The 19732-nt window shown below is 46.1% G+C and overlaps 1 protein-coding gene across 4 annotated transcripts; it reads right to left on the bottom strand.

The window, feature by feature from the left end:
• Positions 1-26: 26 nt before the first annotated feature.
• On the bottom strand, positions 27-16730 carry LOC118359737 (polycomb group protein ASXL1-like). 4 transcript variants are annotated; one of them, XM_052482116.1, is made up of 12 exons: positions 15961-16730; positions 12650-12732; positions 10259-10376; positions 9948-10107; positions 9140-9270; positions 8839-8923; positions 7806-7928; positions 6919-7085; positions 5091-5187; positions 4634-4739; positions 3492-4485; positions 27-3183 (listed from the first exon to the last, which is right to left on the bottom strand). In XM_052482116.1, the coding sequence occupies exons 1-12, from the start codon at positions 16015-16017 to the stop codon at positions 493-495; spliced, it is 4812 nt and encodes a 1603-aa protein (XP_052338076.1). In that variant the 5' UTR covers positions 16018-16730; the 3' UTR covers positions 27-492. The 4 variants fall into 4 exon arrangements, with proteins under 4 accessions (XP_052338076.1, XP_052338078.1, XP_052338077.1 ...); XM_052482118.1 differs by lacking the exon at positions 7806-7928 and having other exon boundaries at positions 15961-16728; XM_052482117.1 differs by lacking the exons at positions 12650-12732; positions 15961-16730 and adding an exon at positions 10553-12614.
• Between the last annotated feature and the right edge of the window lie 3002 nt (positions 16731-19732).

Below are 19732 nucleotides of genomic sequence, written 5' to 3'. Positions count from 1 at the left end.
AAAAGAAAGCAATTAGAAAAAAACAATGTAATTTATGCTTGCTTTAATGATTTAAAAAAATATTTATTTGCAAGAAAGACTAGAACAAATTCCCCAGAGAGGAAAACAAAAACAATAAACAGCCACCATTTTCACACTGAACTGATGACAGGTGTCAAGATGAGGTAAATGTTTTTTGGAGAAAAGAAAAAAGGCACAATTTACAAATCAACCGTGCCAAGTAAATTCACATTAATAATTATAATACAAAATAATAATCATAAAGGCATTAGAAAAAATAAGCAACAAAAAATACAGACCGATTGTATAATACAAGGCATCACCCTGCCTGTGTTCCACCCTCTTCCGAGGGTGGAACTTGTCGAAGCCTTAAGTCCTACACCCTTGTTTCTCTCACAAGTCCTGGGTGTGTTAGGTTAGTTAACAGTTTATACATGGAGCTGAAGGTGGCACACCAAACCACCAACACTGTAGCAACGTCAGAGAAAGCGCCTATCTGACCACCAAGCAGGATACACACAGTTTGGAGGGGCCGATGCAGTCGTCGTGGCAGAAGGCCCCGCAGCCCTGGCACATGATCATGGCCTTGAGGCGGCAGGAGCACTTGAGGGCCACCTCCTCAGCGGCACTGTCTGCAAACGCCTGGATGCTGAGCGTGGCGCTCTGGCTGGCACTGTGGCGCTGACGCAGCTGAAGGACACCATCGGCGATGCTCCTCGAGAAGCCGCTGCCGTCTACCACAGACACGTTGGCCGTGTAGCTGAAGCCGGGGGCCGACACACCGCTGCCCCCGCCCTGCTTGGGCAGCTTACCGTAGAGCTGGAAAGGGAGGGAGGAGATCGAAGAGGAAGATGAAGAGGGGGAGGTGGAAGAGTATTGAGCTTTGCTTTGCGCCTCCTTCTTAGCCATGCGGGCTAAAGACATCTCCATGTTCAGCAGTCCCTCCATAGCCCCAACTCCTCCAGCCAGGTAACCGTCCATAGAGTTCACTGCCTCCTTTTTGGTGACCACCACACCTGGCCCACCACATACCATGGGGCCAGAGGGGGAGGTTTTGGCAAGAGCTTGACAAGAGGGCCGGGAGGAAACCTCGCTCTTCACATTGAGTGCGGGCGAGAGCTGCTGTTGGTGCGGGGGGTGGGGTTTGGAAGGGTGCCAGTTTATCTTGACAGTGGGGACCACCTCAGAGGGGCAGAGGTCAGGGGTGGCCCGGGGCTGAGCAATGTTGTTGTGGTGCCTCTCTGGAGACTCTCTGATAACGGCCGACTCTTGGGAGTTCCGTCTGGCGGAAGAGGATGAAGAGAGGGATGTGATGACGGGCACGGCCCCGAGGGGCACAGAGCCACCTGGCTGCTGGGACAGGTACTGCTGCATGGCTGTGGCCCGAGAGGAGGCCTCCTCCAGCAGGCAGGCCATGCGGGAGGGCACTGTGCCCAGGGGAGAGGACCCGAAGCTCCGGCTTGCTCCAGGGGAGCCTCCTCGGCCAACAGGGGACTTCTGCTGGTTTTGAGAGGACAACTCAGACGACTCCCCCGTATGGGCCTCTGTGGGGCCCCTGAAGCGAAGGCCCGGAGACCTGGTCTGTTGCTGCCAGTTGAGCTGGGACTGGGGGGCTGGCTGGGGCCCCCCTGGCAGGCGGTTGATCTCTAGCTTGCTGGACGAGTGCGTCTGCGGCAGGACTTTCTCCATCGGGAGGCTGCCTTGAAGCAGCTGGGTGACCAGAGGATTGTTGGCCTCCACTGTGGACACAGGTCGGGCCGAACTAGGGAGCCTCTTGGAGCCAGCAGTGGGGTGCATGGGAGAAGGCTTCAGCCCCAGCCTACAGTTCTCCTCAGCCGAGCCCCGGCTGGACGCTTTGTAGTCATCCATTGGGTCCGTTTTGTGCCCTCTCTGGGTTTGAGAGTGTGGCGCAGCAAGAGTCTGTTGGTCTGGGTGGGGAGTGCATTCAGGCTGTGGCTGCTTTTGGCCTGGCTGTATGAGACTCTGGCTGGGCAGGCCGTTGGGGAAGCAGGGCTGGATGACCGTTTGGCTGTGGCCATGATGGTTGGACACGTGAGTCTGGATGACCGGCTGCTGGATCTGCTGTAGAGAGGGGCTGCAGATCACAGGCTGGCCGTGGGCCTGCTGAGACAACCTTTGGAGGTGCTGGATGTTGCCGTTGCGCTGAGCAGGCAGGCGGTGGCTCCACATGCTCAGGTGGGGCTCTTCCTCCTGGCTCTCATTCTCGCAGTCGGAGGCCGTCTCCGTGGAATCGCTGTGATGCCCTGCTTCGTCCTCTCTGACTGAAGGTGGGAGACGAGGGAGGGAGGCTGTATCTCTCCCCCTCTCCGAGGGCTGCGAATGCTTTTCGCTCTGGCTGTGGCCCTCTCTGGCTGGGGTGGCGGGGTTCTCTTGTGGCCCCACGTGGTGGGAACCATGTTGGATGACACCCCCTCCTCCCCCAGCCAGGGACCTGATCACATCCACTCCCTGTGCCCCGAACCTGGGCAGAGAATCTGGGATGGAGGTGGGCGCCAGGGGACCATTTTTGGTCATTGTCCTGTCACAGTCGTCCCCCTCGCCCCGCCCTCTGAAGTGGCTGGACACAGACTCAGGCTCCAGCAGCGCTGCCTTGTCCGAGAGTCCGTTGGAGGTGCCTTTGATTGGTGGTGGTGTTGTCCCCTCTTCCCCACTCAGCTCCCCTTGTCGCTCCTCCTGGGTGGTTGGGGATGGAGTGGGGGTCTGCGGGGGCTCAGAGAAGGACAGGGAGGGGTTGGAAGAGGTGGACAGGGAGGGGGATGAGGCAGCTGTGTTGGGGGTGGGGGTAGAGGGCTCTAATTTAGACTGCTGTAGTTGTGTTCCAGGCGGATGAGAGCCCGCAGGCGATCCCTGCTCCTCCACGTCTCCTGCTCCTCCGGGCTCGACGGGTCCTGGGTGCTCTCGCGTTCGTCTTCCACTGCTGCGATCCTGTAGCCCAGCACCAGCCCTGCCCCCGCCCGGCCCTGGTCCGTCCCCAGTGGCTGCAACAGCAGCAGCGGCCTCGCGCTGGGCCCGGGCCTGCTGGGCGCGGGCTTTGATGTCCGCCAGGGTGCGCGCCCCCGTCCCTGAGCGCCGCGAGCCCTCGCCGGGGGGCACGATGCGGGGACAGATCTGGTAGGTTGGCGGCCCTTTGACCCAGGGCGGTTTGATTCGGGAGAGTTGAATCTGGAGGGACGCAGACAAGGAGAGCATATCAAACATGGATTTTACAAAGGCCATATAACAGACATTCGCATCCATTGCTTTGCTAAGAATCCCACACCGAAACCCAGTCAATCATCACTAATGATTTACCATCTTCAGAGAAGGAAGTTGGTTTTTGGCAACGTGGTTTGACATTTTTGGTGGAGACAATTCACAATAATCAAACTTACTTTACAGATTGTGGATTCCGGTTGTCAGAAATTGAGTGCCTGCTACTGCACCACTCCAGCCACAATAAAGGGTTACAATTACAAATGGTGACCTCATACCCGGATAGGTGGGACCTTGGGCTCCTCTGCTGTCGGCTGCGGCTTTTCCGTGTGAACCCCGTCGATTGTGGTACGAAAGGACTGACGATCTTCCATTCGCGGCCTCTTTTCGGGGAAGCTGCAGAAGGCCTGGGGCTCGTCTGGCCTCCTCTTCTGCTCCTTGGCGGCCTGAGCGGAGGTGGCGATGATGGGGGCGGGGCTGGCTGCAGGGCTGCTCTCCCGGCTGCTGGTGGTTGTGCCCCCCGTGACTGAGGTGACCATGGAGGCCCCGTCGTCCAGTGGATCAGTGGCAGCAGCGGCAGTGGAGGAAGAAGAGGACGAGGAGGAAGAATCCAAGCCGGCGGTGAACCCCCCCTGTCTCTCTGAGTTGGAGGAGGGAGATGAGGAAGGGGAGGAGGACGAGGAGGAGGAGGAGGAAGACGAGGAGGAGGGAGAGGAGGTTGAGGCGACGGCAGGTGCAGGCTCTTCAGGGAGCAGGCGGGCGGTGACTTCAGGCTCATCGGAGGCGCTGATAGATACAGGGCTGGGACTGGGGGTCGGGGTGGGCTCAGGCATGGGCTCAGGCATGGTCACAGGCGGGAGCACAGGCACAGGGGAAGGGCAGGGCACGGGCTCTAGGGAGGCACACTGGGCCGGATCCTCCAGTTCACAGTCGGCCTGTAACACCACCTCTCCTCCCTGCACCGTTGTGGCCTCTGGGACGGGCAAGGGGACAGAGGCAACAGAAGCTGCATCTAAAGTGAGCGTGCCTTCCAGCTGCTTGCAGGACTGCAGGGTAGGGGAGTTGGTCTTACAGAGGGTGCGTTGCGCCCTGCGTCTCAAGTCTGCCCGCGTTCGCCGTCTCATCCTGCCATCACGCCTCCGCCTGCCCACATTGCGGCGCTTGGGCGTTCCCGCCGCCACCAAGGCCACTTTGCTGTCCAAAACGCTGGTGGCAGCATCGGCCGCTTCGCTCATTGTCAACTTCAGAGACTCTTCTCGGGTCAGGCCAGACCTGCAGCAAAAGAACATTAGTATAAAGAGTATATACACTGTTATACAGTGGAAATAATCAAGTCGATTTGCAAATGGTCCATGGAATAAAAGGCAGCTTAAAAAAAATAACATCCGATGTTGTGGCTGTGGATGTTCAGAAGACTTACTTTTGACCGTGGTACTCCTCAAAGAACTTCTCCTTCCATGCCTCCACTTTCTTCTCTTTCTCCATCTCCTGGCGGAATCGCACCTGCATCTCATGGGTGAACTCACCTGAGCAGGTCAAACAATATTAGATTAACATATAGATAACTTCATGTATTGACTGATTCTGTTTCCCCTGGTATTTGCATGGTATTTAGTAGGAAGCTATGTGATAGCATCAATGGGTACTTTCTGATACTGAATACCCAAGAGACAGTAATTCATGGGTTATTATTGTACACTCTGTTATTTCTAGAAAAATACCTGGCAATTTCTGTCGGGTAAAATAAATAGCTAGCGAATTAACTCCTGAAAGGAAAGAGTTCCCCACCTGTGTAGCTAGTCACTAACCCCATGTCACGTGTTATCAGTGGACCTTTATACCAACCATAGTATATAATTAAGTAAGTAGGTACTAACCCTCAGCAAGCCTTTCCTTCCAGCTCTGGGAGGCGTGAGTGAAGAATTCATTGTTGAGAGCCGAGTTACTGAGGCGAGCCAGACCATCAGGTCCAACCTGGAGAAGGAAGACAGGACATACTGGGTTACATTCACAGACAATATGGCACAGAAATGATGACACATTATGGGCTGGACTAAAAAGGCACACTCCAATGGAGAATCTCCATTGATAAATCTTTTTAGTCCAGGGAAAGGTTTAACCTGGGTCCGTGAATCTGTCCTCGAGTTATACAGTGTAAGTAGGAAGTTTACATACACTTAGACTGGAGTCATTGAAACTTATTTTTCAACCACTCCACAAATTTCTTGTTAACAAAGTATAGTATTGGCAAGTCAGTTAGGACATCTACTTTGTGCATGACACAAGTAACGTTTACAGAGATTATTTCACTTATAATTCACTGTATCACAGTCAACACTCAGTTGACTGTGCCTTTAAACAGTTTGGAAAATTCTAGAAAATGTCATGGCTTTAGAAGCTTCTGATAGGTTAATTGACGTAATTCGAGTCAATTGGAGGTGTACCTGTGGATGTAGTTCAAGGCCTACCTTCAAACTCAGTACCTCTTTGCTTGACATCATGGGAAAAGCAAAAGAAATCAGGCAAGTCCTCAGAAAAAAAATTGTAGACCTCCACAAGTCTGGTTCATCCTTGGGAGCAATTTCCAAACGCCTGAAGGTACCACGTTCATCTGTACAAACAATAGTACGCAAGTATAAACACCATGGGACCACGCAGCCGTCATACAGCTCAGGAAGGAGACGCGTTCTGTCTCCTCGAGATGAACGTACTTTGGTGTGAAAAGTGCAAATCAACCCCAGAACAGCAGCAAAAGACCTTGTGAAGATGCTGGAGGAAACAGGTACAAAAGTATCTACATCCACAGTGAAAACGAGTCCTATATTGATATAACCTGAAAGGCCGCTCAGCAAGGAAGAAGCCACTGCTCCAAAACCGCCATAAAAAAGCCAGACTGCGGTTTGCAACTGCACATGGGGACAAAGATCGTACTTTTTGGAGAAATGTCCTCTGGTCTGATGAAATAGAACTGTTTGGCCATAATGACCATTGTTATGTTTGGAGGAAAAAGGGGGGTGATTGCAACCGAAGAACACCATCCCAACCAGCAAGGGGCGAGCAGCATCATGTTGTGGTGCTTTGCTGCAGGAGGGACTGGTGCGCTTCAAAATAGATGGCATCACGAGGGAGGAAAATTATGTGGATCAGTCAGGAAGTTAGAGCTTTGTTGCAAATGGGTCTTCCAGATAGACAATGACCCCAAGCATACTTCCAAAGTTGTGGCAAAATGGCTGAAGGACAAAAATTTGTGGGCAGAACTGTGGGCAGAACTGAAAAGGCATGTGCAAGCAAGGAGGCCTACAAACCTGACTCAGTTACACCAGCTGTGTCAGGAGGAATGGGCCAAAATTCACTTAACTTGTTGTGGGAAGCATGTGGAACTCTACCCGAAACATTTGACCCAAGTTAAACAGTTTAAAAGGCAATGCTACTAAATATTAAGTGTGTATGTAAAATTCTGACCCACTGAGAATGTGATGAAAGAAATAAAAGTTTAAATAAATCACTACTATTATTCTGACATTTCACATTCTTAACATAAAGTGGTGATCCTAATTGACCTAAAACAGGGAATTTTTACTAGGATTAAATGTCAGGAATTGTGAAAAACTGGAGTTTAAATGTATTTGGCTAAGGTGTATGTAAACTTCCGACTTCAACTGTAAATGATGACTAGGATTATAAATTATGAGCAAGCTCCCTCACCTGACGGTCAACCTCGGGGAGGAGCTGCAGGAGTTGCTGTTGGGAGTGGGCTGGGAAGGCAGAGAAGGTGCGCATGTTGATGAGAGCCCTGATGTTGGTGTTGACCAGGATAGAGCCGGGCGTTTCAAAGTCCACCTCCACCCCGCCTCGGCTCCTCTTCATGGGCCCTGCAGGCATACACAACCACAGGCCCGCAAGTGGCTAATGCTATCCAATGGATATGGTTTAAAACTCATTCATTCATTCAACTAACAGCAAGCACAGCATGGCCGTTCCATTGCAAGCCAACAACTCCAGTTAAGATCCATCAACACAGTCATTCAGGCGTTTAGTTTAGCAGCCAACACAATCACAACAGCTATCAGTCAGTGAGCGGTTAAGTATGTCCTGGCCGGGTAGCCTGTGTTGGGATAGCTAGCCGTCCCTGGCATTCAGTTAGAAACCTGCAATGCACTGCTGTTCAGTTAGCATTAGTGACCAATGCAACCCTGACAATGATAGCGACCAGCGTATTGTTGGTTAGCTACCAAATCACCCTGTCAGTCTGGGATTGACCCAAAGTCCAGGTTTGACGCTTATTCGGAGACAGCTGGCCTGTGTAGAAACTGAGACATACATCTAATAGTTCTACAGATTGTGTACTATGTCCAGATTATGTTCTTTGACCTCTTCATTTGTGACAGCTACATTCATAAGATATACAGATTTGTCAAGTTGTTTACAGTTCAGGTTCCATCAGGTATATCTCTTTGCCAAAGGTGTCCTGAACAATGATGAAAATAAACTGGGTTACAACTTGGAGAGTGAGGGGTTGGTGTTTTAGGGTTTACTGGAGGGAGGTTGGTTGGGTTGGTGGGTTTTATTATACCCGGGTCTAACCCCTGTACCTGAGTGGTAGCCACGCAAGCTCTTGAAGTGCTGGGGGCGTTTCCAGCTAGCCAGCTCGGGGCGGGCACGAAGCGTGGGGCCTGGACCCCCCCTAGAGTCTTCCCTGCGCCTCCCCGCTGCTCCTGAGGGGGAGAGGTGGGGGGAGGGGGAGCCTGGTGAGACACTCCGGTCACGTGGTTGAGGGAGGACTTACGAGCGGGAAGGTGGGGGTGGGCAGGTCAGGCAGACAAGCCAAAAGGGGAGGCAGCAGAGCCCATAGCACGGGGTGGGGGGGGATTGGGACAGGTGAGCAATACAGACAAAGCAAAGGGAGCAGTCACCCAGTCCCACATTAACACAGAGAGAGGAGAGTGGGGGGTAGGGTGGAGCAGAAATCTCAGAAAGAGCTCCCCCACCTCATAGATAGCAATTGGGTTTACTGGGCAGCTAAATGTAAGGCGGGAGGGAAGGACTGATATGAGACTGGAATTTCCAGGTGCACACAAAAAGAAGCAGGGAGGACAGAAGTTGCACTCAGACAATGAGTGGCTAGGAGGGTTATTCTGCACGCAGAGACTGACAGACAATCAGCCACAAGAGGGGAGGGTTTCAGGGGATCCTCAGAATGAGAAAGACTCTGGGTGCACGAGGAGCACAGTCAAAACTGCACACAGGTCACATTTCAGTCAACACGACACCTGCAGGAACACTAGCCATTCCTACACTTTCTTCCCATAGATAGCACTAAAACTGTTTTTTAGGCCACTCATGTTTTTGTTACCCAGAGCTTACTGAGAAACTTGAAGAGGTTACAGTCTAAGAATGCTGCTGCAAAAGTAAATAGGCAACACATAAATAAAAAGACTGGCAAAGCAGTAGAGGCCCATGCTGGGTGAGAAATGGTCTAAGCCCACTGTAGGAATATGACTCAGAGGTGTCTGTGTGTGTAATGCTACAAATTCCGCAAAAATGTTTTGCCCAGGAAGAGGTTGTGTGTGGGCATAGCGAGATGAGGTTAGGGTAGCAAAGGGGTTAGCAGAGAGAAGTGCTCACCTGATGGGACGTGTTCACCATTGACCTTGAGTGGAGTGAGGACCACTCGCGGCATCATCACAGCCTTCTTCCTCTGTCTGCTCGACTGCAGCGAAGGAGAAACGGACATGGTGAGATGTAATAGAATGCTAAGGTTATCACTAAGCCAGACAATGGCGATCTGCAATAATTTCCTATGCATGTAGTACTCATAAAAACCTCTTATGACTCGACCTACGCACACTATGCACAACCACCTATAATATCCCTATTGAGCAACAGTACACATACAGACAGCCCAGGTTGAGGGGGTAAAGTGTACCTGTCTGGATCGACTTAGTCGGGTCTGTGCCTGGGCCTCAGAGCGCACCTGTCCAGAGACTCCAGATCTACTCAGCCTGGTCTGGGGCTCTGTGGAGCATGAGGCACTGGACGAGTTCTCATCTATGGACGCTGTGAGGGGTAGAGGGGGCTATGGTCAGACACCAAATTATTCTCTTTATTGGGTTCCAAATGGTTTAGTCGATGATAAATGGTCCATGGACCACTAACACTGACAATAAGTTTTTTTTACACTGCATATGTTTTGGTTTCCATTATCACAATTGGTGGGGTTTATCATCTAGCACTTTTCAGCCATGTACTCAGATAAACAGGAGCTCACCCAAATAAAATGTTTCTTAAAAAAATAAAATAAAAAAAGATTTATGCCATGGGTTGGCAGTTTCATGTGCACCCGTAACCACAGCAACAATCACATCCTAAAAATAAGAAAAAATGTCTCTGGTTTGCAGTTGTTTAAAAACACTTCAATTTATTCTATCATAGGCATGCTCTTTCCACCTTTATCACGACACATATTCCTGTGTTGTTTTCAAAGTGCCTTTGAACAGGGCAGTGAGAGAGATTTAATAGTGATGTGTTAGATGTGTGTGCTTAATAAAGACCAGTGATGTAGTGGAATAAACAAACGCTGGATAAACTGGAAAAAGGAGGTTGATAAGATGGGAGGAGAGTAATGTAAACTTCAACAATGTTAATTACAGTGGAAGTAAACACCAAATAAAAAGGGCATTTACTCTCCACTAAATGATCACTGATGAAAGCATGTGGTGAGCACAACCACACACCATCGTTCTCTCCACTGGCTGCAACCGTTTCCATGGAGTCACAGCTCTCTTGCTCCGCACCTTCCGTTGGCCCTGCTGTTGCTGTGTTAGCAGTAGCCAGTGTGCTGGCTTCCGCTGTCTCCGCCTCCTTCGAACTCTTGGTCCACTGCAGAGCGTTCTTCTGCAGAGGGACAGTCAGAAGAGAGATTGCTATTACAAACATGCATGTGTGTGTATTCCAGATATGGGTTTGTATGAGGTTTATTAGGGGTAGCGATTAGAGGTACGTGCGTGTTTAAGATATGGGTGTGTGGATTGGGCTGGTTCCATACCTTCAAGGTAAACAGACTCATCCTGCCAGGAAGCTTAAAGAAGATGCTGTTTTTTACTCTGTCCCCCCTCACCTGGGAATGCAGCATGGTCACCAGACAGGCCAGAGGGGCTGTGCCACTGGTGGACAGAGAGAGAGAGAGAGAGCGAGAGAGAGAGCGAGAGAGACAGGGTGGGGTGATGGAGAAAGAGTGGGGAGAAGATGACTGTGAGAAGCAGAACAATACCTATGGTATGCAAAGAGACAGCTAAACATAAAATGGAAATATTGTCCCTTTGTTCTTGTGCCATCTTACCTTCTGTTTGTGTTGAGCATATTATGGATCAGGCCAGGTAGAGATCATGGAAGAATTGTGAAAAATGTGAGTAGAAGTTGAAACATTCCTTTCTCATGGATATTCTCGTAACATATTGACTTATTTTACATAAAACATGAGCAATTCCATTCTTGGTTTTGTTGCTGGTATACATTACCATAAAGATGGGCTTTAAAGGTATAATGGGAGATTCTGGCATTTAAGCCCTTGTTCTACAGTTGAAGTTGGAAGTTTACATAAACTGAGTTTAAATGCATTTGGCTGAAGTGTTTCAATTCATGACCTTTATCCCTAGTAAAACTTCCCTGTCTTAGGTCAGTTAGGATCACCACTTTATTTTAAGAATGTGAAATGTCAGAATAATAGTAGAGAGAATGATTTATTTCAACTTGTATTTCTTTCATCACATTCTCAGTGGGTCAGAAGTTTACATACACTCTAATTAGTATTTGGTAGCATTGCCTAAATTGTTTAACTTGGGTCAAACGTTTTGGGTAGCTTTCTATAAGCTTCCCACAATAAGATGGGTGAATTTTGGCCCATTCCCCCTGACACAGCTGGTGTAACTGAGTCAGGTTTGTAGGCATCCTTGCTCATTCGCTTTTTCAGTTCTGCCCACAAATTTTCTATGGGATTGAGTTCAGGGCATTATGATGGCCGTTCCAATAACTTGTCTTTGTTGTCCTTAGACCATTTTGTCACAAATTTGGAAGTAAGCTTGGGGTCATTGTCCATTCGGAAGGCCCATTTGGAAGACCCACGCTTTAACTTCCTGACTGATGTCTTGAGATGTTGCTTCAATATATCCACAAAATTTTCCTCCCTCATGATGCCATTATTTTGTGAAGTGCACCAGTCCCTCCTGCAGCAAAGCACCCCCAAAACATGATGCTGCCACCCCCGTGCTTCACGGTTGAGATGGTGTTCTTCGGCTTGCAAGCATGCCCCTTTTTCCTCCAAACATAATATGGTCATTATGGGCAAACAGTTCTATTTTTGTTTCATCAGACCAGAGGGCATTTCTCCAAAAAGTATGATCTTTGTCCCCATGTGCAGTTGCAAACCGTAGTCTGGCTTTTTAATGGCGGTTTTGGAGCAGTGGCTTCTTCCTTGCTGAGTGGCCTTTCAGGTTGTGTCGATATAGGACTCGTTTTACTGTGGATATAAATACTTTTGTACCTGTTTCCTACAGCATCTTCACAAGGTCCTTTGCTGTTGTTCTGGGATTGATTTGCACTTTTCACACCAAAATATGTTCATCTCGAGGAGACAGAACGCGTCTCCTTCCTGAGCTGTATGACGGCTGCGTGGTCCCATGGTGTTTATACTTGCGTTCTATTGTTTGTACAGATGAACGTGGTACCTTCATGCATTTGGAAATTGCTCCCAAGAATGAACTACACTTGTGGAGATCAGCTCTTGGCTGATTTCTTTTGATTTTCCAATGATGTCAAGCAAAGAGACACTGAGTTTGAAGGTAGGCCTTGAAATTCATCAACGGGTACACCTCCAATTGACTCAAATTATGTCAATTAGCCCATCATTTTCTAGAATTTTCCAAGCTGTTTAAAGCCACAGTCAACTTAGTGTATGTAAACTTCTGACCCACTGGAATTGAGATACGGTGAATTATAAGTGAAATAATCTGTCTAAACAATTGTTGGAAAAAAATCACTTGTCATGCACAAAGTAGATGTCCTAACCTACTTGCCGAAACTATAGTTTGTTAAAAAGTAATTTGTGGAGTGGTTGAAAAACGAGTTTTAATGACTCCAACCCAAGTGTATATAAACTTCCGACTTCAACCGTACTTACCCAGAATGAGATTAAATTGTGGATACCATTTGTATGTCTCTGCGTGCAGTATGCTACTGTAGCATTGCTATTGTACCTGCAGACTTCCAGTCATTGCGCTAACACAAGTTAGCAGTAGTTTTGCAAGCCAATGCTAACTTCCTTCATACTGCCCGCAGAGACATAAAATGGCAGTTCATCTGACTCTGGTAAGTGGTAGAACAAGGGCTTAAATGCCAGAATATCACCCTTCCGTTAAATGTGTGTATGTTGGTTGTTTACCTCATTTCCTTGAGCCCCTTGGTCTGAATAACATGCAGGATCTGCTTGGGTGTCATGGGGGCATCAGAGAAGTTCTCTAGAACCTGGAAAAATTACAGTCAGTCATGAACATGTTATAGCCCATACAGATACAATTTAAGATATACCTACATACATCCAGTAAGTGAATACAGCAGCTTCAGAAATATCTGGTGAAAAAAGGCAACAAAATGTGAATTCGATACCTTATGAATGGAAGATTCACAAAAGGCAGTGTATTAAACTAGCGTCCATTTATTAAAATGTTTCAAAATGCCTGAGTTAACCACTCAAGCTTCGTCAGCAGAAAGCATGTGGCTTTAATATCCACTAAGACAGTGAAATAGCACAACACACAATACACCCACAACTAGGCCTATCCCTCTAGGAGAACCAATTCATATAAACGTACTATAACAATTTAAATAAGTGATAAAAAAACAAGTGGATAAATGCTGATTGCCAGCTGTGGTGAAAGTAATGCTCACTATACTTTCAAAGCATTTTTACGCAAAAGGTGGGTAAACACACACGCAAAATAAAAAGGTGTAAACAATGTTTATCCTCCACTACACCACTAATTCTAATAAAGTGACATCACTACATAGCCTAGCAGCATTTGTGGTTTTAAGTGCCACCTCCACTCCCTTAAAAATACAGTGAATTATTGATTCATTTCCATTAATAAGACCAGAGATAGGTGCTTGAGGTTGTGCGATCAATCCAGAGCCTCTCAGTGTGTCGTCATGACAGGATGCATGAGAAGGAACAACACATAATACAGACTGGGTAGTAGAGCGCTCCTTCAAATTAACCCAAGGACACGCGTGCAGGAAATTGGAAGAAGAGGAAAGGGTATTTTGGTCAGGGAGACCAGCAGACAAAGCCGACTCCAAGCACACAACACAGGCACACACTAAAGATGCACATCACAATAGAGCAACAGTATGCACCATGATTCGGTGAGGCGTTGATTACAGAATACCAAGACATGTGGCATTCAATGTAACAATTATGTTGTCCTTGTCCCTGCAGAAAAAGGAAACCGAAAACAGTCTCTGAGGAACTCAAAAGGCCAGATGGTGGATAAGTTAGACCTATCAGGGTTCTCTGCAATCTGTGGAGAAAAGAACCTGCCCAGTCATGCATGGAGAAAACCCATCACACACCACTACCAAACTCATGATTAATGCCAAGGCAGATAGATTATTTTGACTTACTGAAGATAGGCCTATATGAAAATGATAAACTAGCCTACACAGACTGTGCTTATGGTTGTCTAGGCAACATGACATTGTTGGTAATAGTATGAAAAGTGTCTTGAAAGTTCTCCTTTTTTGTATGTGGTGTTATGCAACCCTACATGGATTTGTTCCATATGGTGGTGTGGGTGCAGTCAAAGCGTGTTCCTCTATCTCGTTGAAGATAGAATGTCACACCGGCCCATCCCCATTTATCTGAATGTGTGAGCGTGCAAACTAGGTATGCGTGTTTCTCACTGGCGGTTCTCAAAACACGCTTGAAAGTCTGTATTTTTGTTTACGTCTCTTATCACTAAATCGGTCTGTTATTCCTGTATGCCCCAGAGAATAATGAGTAGCTAGCATGGCCTAGCACAAGTTTCGGAACACACTGGACTCACCTCAGCCTATGAATATTGTTTAGGCTCCCCAAAAGCTAGCCTAGCCAAAACATTCGCACCACAAGGATCTGCAGTGACATATGGGCTTCGGTTATAAATACATGCATTCCCCACACAGTGAAAACCAAAAATGGCACGGAGCTATTTAGCTCTGCCGTGGCGTGCAAGGATGCTGATAGGCAGGGAACAGAAAAGTAGGGTCTGGCAACGGAATAGAGCCCCACCCTAAGATTTAAGTAACTTCCACACCCATATTAGAAAGGAGAAATTAGCCAAAGTTGAGATATAATGCATCTGCAGTATGCATGCACAATATAAAACATGGTAGGCTTTATAGCTATGTGTACTGAATAAAATGTGTCATTAACTGCATCCAGTTCTAAATCCTCAAGAAACACCAATGATACGGCTATGCAACACAGCCTCATCTGGCAGTTGAGTCGCAGAAGAGGGGTCTGCTTACCATTTAAATTAATGGACTGTTGCCGAATGCAGACCGTTTACAGCAGTAAATGGGCACTATGTGTAAGGGTTCTGCACAACTACACAATGTAGGTGCCTGATTATCCTACTCAGCATCAAGACACAGCTCTGACTGGCAACCTCATGACATTCCCAATAGTATATCCCTTTTACACACAATTTTAATCCAAGTACTCTGATACAATATACATAATTTAATCTACCTCATATAGTAGACCTGTATATTTAGACCACTCTACAAAGCATAGAGAATAGGGTGTCTGTCTTGTTGCGGAAGAAACCATAATGGAAAACTGAATTACAATAAAATGTTGCAATGGTCATTGAAGAAAGCCAAAAGAGGACTTGCATTACACAAGAACACAGACATGATTTGTATACCATTGGGTAGTAACGTTAGCTGGAAGCCTACAAGAAACTTCTTAGCTGTCTTATTTATCAATATGGCTAAATAACAACTTTACATACATACACCAGCTTAGCTATCCAATAACCATTATGATAGCTACATAAAGACAACTGTATCCAACTTTGAATGGTTGTCGCTAGCTACCACCTAGATAACATTAGCTAAAGCTTGGGGTGGTATTCCCCTGACCGTTGCTCTGACCATAACCAGAGGGACCTGTCTAAATGTGTTAAAATAAGAGCAGATAGTGTAATTAACGTTTGCTTGAGTGGATAACTCTGAAATAGTTATTTGTTTACATGTTCAGTGAATGGTGGTACCACTGGTAGTCTGGCTAATTTACCAATACAGTGGGTTATGCTAACTCGCTAGCTAGCAAACAAAGGGTCAAACTGGAAGGCAGACGTACCCGTATGTTAGCTATGCTCCTGTCAACAATGAGCGTTAGCTTAGATACAACCAGAGCCATCTAAATACACGACTCTAGCTACAACCACACTTGGAATGACTAACGTTATTCATATGAATAATAAAAGTATTTTGTTATCAGGGGCTCAGTGCATTTACTCATTTCACTGTTAACATGCTGGCGATTTAGCTAAATTAATTTAGGAGATTAACCGAGCACTCCCTGCTAGCTAACGTGCAGTGCCAACCAGACAGCACAGGCTCCGACTAATATGTGTTTGGTTGCTGAGTGTTCCTCTTCCCTGTCAGTACATTAGCTAGCTACTATATTACAACTAAAGATAGTATTACCATGCGAGCCGCCTCAGCCCACGTGCGTTCCTTCTTTCTCTTCTGTTTGTCCTTCATTTCCTCCCCTCTAGTGGCTAGCAGTTATCGGTTGCGCCTCCAGCAGCAGCTAGCTTTTTAGCAAGCTAAATACGGTCGGTGGATCAAGAAACCCCGAACTAGCAAGCTAACGTTAGCTGAACTGCTTCTCTCCGTTTCGCTAGCCTTCCCACCACGTAATTGCTAGTTCTCTCGCTCGTCTGGTGCTCGGTAGGCACGCCTCTTGTTGAGCTAAATCATTTAGCTATATAAACTATTGTTGTTCTACGCTAGTGCACGGTAACGCGCCTAAAGGCTAGTAAGACGCTAGTTACCTAATAAACACATACGGGGGGCGCCTCTCGTCTTGAAGCTACTACCACAGTTTCTAACCTAGAGGGCCCAACATCGCGATACTTCCCAAGACTCACTCCGTGGACTCAACGGACCAGACTGGGGTTTGGGAAGTGGACGATTGTTCATTTTCTCGATTTCTGAAGGCACAACTTTAGATTCGAGCCAATGTCTTAAGTAGCTGATTGTGTTATAATTCCAACCTCAAACTGACACGTTTTCATTTTCGTCAAAAATTACTTTATATCGATGGACCGTTAGACCTGATGACGTGTTTCTGCGCAATGGCTTAGCTAGCGTCGCATACTAAACCATATTGTTGTATTAATAGTGGTTCACGGCGAAGCTATTGCTTATCTCTCCTGTAATTCTTTTATTTTATTTTTCTTGACATGGTCGAATAACTCAAGCATAAATGTGTAACTTTTTCTAAATTGGCACAAAGTAACTGGCACAGAGTAATTTGGTAAAAAAATAATGTCACAAAAAAAATGGCCTACAGGTGGTGCTGTTATAAGCAGTCTCACTTAACACACTCCAGCACAGTAGGTGGCGGCATGCAGACTAAACATTTGTTTGCTGACCGACATATTGAATGAAGAAGTCTCACTGAAACCGAAGATAGAACAATGAGCCAGATGTTTCACTGTAAATCTGAAGCATCCAGTTGGCGTTTCCACTCACCACCAAATATGGTGATGAGAGGAAGCCCAGTGGCCTGCATTGGAGAAGATGGCGCCAGATGGATTTTGGCCGACATTCTGCAAATGTTCTCATCGATGAAACATTTGATCTCAATACAGTTTTCTATTCCCAAAACTAGAATATGCTACGAACAGAGTGGACTACGTTTTGTAGACTTTACCCTTTGACAAAGTTTTTTTTTAAATGGCATTGCCTAGGAGTGCACAAGCGAATTGAGTTATTGCACAGGAGCACTTCTCAGACTAGGCTTCCCTAACGAAATATGCTAATTACATGCTTGAACGCACAAATAGGATCTCGCTTGCTCGTGCTTGGCTCTGCCTACCTCCTTGCCCACTATGATTAAATTTGCTCGCATCGAAAAAATAGGCTGTTGTTTATCTTGGGTTAGTTATACAGACCTTTGCTTAACCCAGATAGAACAAGGGCTAGTGCTATAAAGTTTTCTGTTCACAAAACTACAATCTGTAGTAAAAGGGTCACATCTACAAAACTTAGTGGACTCTGTTCGTAACGGATTGTTCGTCATCAGTGTTGGTTTAAATGGGAGCAAATGAAGCATAGTTGTCAGAACAAGCAAGGAGGTGGGCAGAGCCATGCACGAACTAGCGAAAAACGATTGGTGTGTTCTAGCATGTATTTGCATATTACCACTAGGGAAAGCCTTCTCTGTGAAGTGCGCGTGTGCACTCCTTGTAAACGATGAAACGGAAATATGCAAATACAATGATTGTTCTGACAACTATGCTTCATTTGCTCCCATTTAAATTATCCAAGGATCTTACAAGTTCTGTTAAGAGGCGAATTGGCTGTCAGCCAAAACCGCCAAATACTCAATCTAAACGTGAATCAATTCTCAATTGCGCTAAGGTTATAAAAACGTAAAGCACTCTACTTTCATAACACATGAACAATAATTTCACAAATGCAAAATATACACTTTAACCGGTTTTAAAAGTTGCAACCGACAGTATTTTTCAGTGACATCACGTTTGGGGTGTCTTCCGTTCACACTAATTAGCACAGGTAGTAGACTCTGTCTCCCGTCGTTTTTCCGTAAACAAGCACTGTATCGTGGAAATATGGCCATGTGGAAACCATAACGAAGTTGGAGAAAAGCAAAGGGATTGGTTAAGAGATGGCGGAGTCATCAGGAAATCAGATTTTACGTGTCCATTTAAATCCTTTGTAAATCCACTCCACAATGGCTTATCTACTTGTAACGTTTTAAGGTCATCAAAACCATTGTCATGATGAACCATGTTAAGTTTGGCATTGATATCTTAAAAAATAGGGAAACTATTAACAATTCACTTTTTTTGACTATGTAACGCTAATACTTAAAATAATCATAAATGATATTCTTCTCATGGACTAAATGTCAGATTCACTCCAAATCTATTTTTTGGACTCATTACAATAGTCCCTAAAGAGTTTGCATTCAAAGTTGGCCACACTATACCAGTTGATGCATATTAGCACATATGCTAAAATGTGCAAAATATACATAAATCGAATAAAAAACAAATTTGGAATTTACTAATAAAGGGATTGATCACAAGATGGCTGAGATATTGACAAATCAGATTTTACATTTCCATTTAAAACACTAAATCCACTCCTCAGTGGTCTTTCAACTTGAAACTTGTCATCGCCCTCGTGGACGTCCCTAAGATTGACCACACTGGTATTGATAAGAAAAAACAAGGAAACTATGAACTTATTTTTTGCATATGTAATGCTAATGCTCAAAATCATCTGCAATCCTCTTCTCCTTTAATTGTTTTGAGAAAAAATATAGGTGCTGCATTCAAATATCTCCGCAATGTACCTATAGATGCATGTTAGCACATAAGCTAATGCAAAAAATACTGGGCACAGACATCAGTTCAACGTCTAGTTTTGATTTACATTCGGTTGAGCTTTCAACTAACGTGAAATGTCATTGGCTGTCCTGTAGGTTAAAAGTTGTGTGATTTTTTTTTTTAAATGCCCTTATGTTGAATTTTTGCAAACCCAATCAGGTTCCCACTTTGATTCAACGTCATCACAGGGGGGTTGAAATGACATGTTAACAATGTTGATTCAACCAATTTTTGCCCAGTGAGTCACTTTGGAATGCAAGGCGGACAGAACACAACAGTGAGGTCAAGGGTCAAAACACTGCAGGAATGAAACACTAAACAACTCTCCCTACCCCCTCTCTCTCTCTAGTCACTCTACAAACCAACGCTAGTGGGAGAGAATTGACAGAGATCAAGCCATTGTGGCTCTGCTATCTGCAAAATTAGCCACAATCAGTGTTACACTTGGACTGAAATAGGTGCTGGTACTCATTTTGGGTGTCGGTACTGTTTATATTTAGGTGCAGAAGCTCCACAATACTTTTGAGCTAATATTCTCTAAGAGGAACAGGAGCTCAAGCAGTAGAACATTTTAGGTGCCGGTATTCAGCTCCAAGTCAAGCACGGGTCACAATGGCATCATGTAACCTGTCCATGGACGAACCTGGCAGAGATCAACCTGAAGGAAAACATGGAGAGGAAAAATCTGAGACCACCCCTGTGGGCACAGACGTCAATTCAATGTCTATTCCACGTTGGTTCAAGTTATTTTATTGAAATGACATGGAAACAACTTTGATTCAACCAGTGTGTGTCCAGTGGGACATTCTGTTTTGAGATTTTAAAAAATCAAA

Source organism: Oncorhynchus keta, chromosome 27 (assembly GCF_023373465.1).
Source record: "Oncorhynchus keta strain PuntledgeMale-10-30-2019 chromosome 27, Oket_V2, whole genome shotgun sequence".
Classification (NCBI taxonomy): domain Eukaryota; kingdom Metazoa; phylum Chordata; class Actinopteri; order Salmoniformes; family Salmonidae; genus Oncorhynchus; species Oncorhynchus keta.
This window is presented reverse-complemented; position numbering and strand designations above follow the sequence as displayed.

Bases quoted from the DNA above. Each gene is read 5' to 3' on its own strand.
- LOC118359737 (XM_052482116.1), bottom strand. From the start codon at position 16,017: ATGAAGGACAAACAGAAGAGAAAGAAGGAACGCACGTGGGCTGAGGCG. The intron at 7,929-8,838 runs GTGAGCACTTCT...TCTCCCCCTCAG, and splicing joins TGGTGAACACGTCCCATCAG to GAGCAGCGGGGAGGCGCAGG. The intron at 3,184-3,491 runs GTATGAGGTCAC...GCGTCCCTCCAG, and splicing joins CCAAGGTCCCACCTATCCGG to ATTCAACTCTCCCGAATCAA.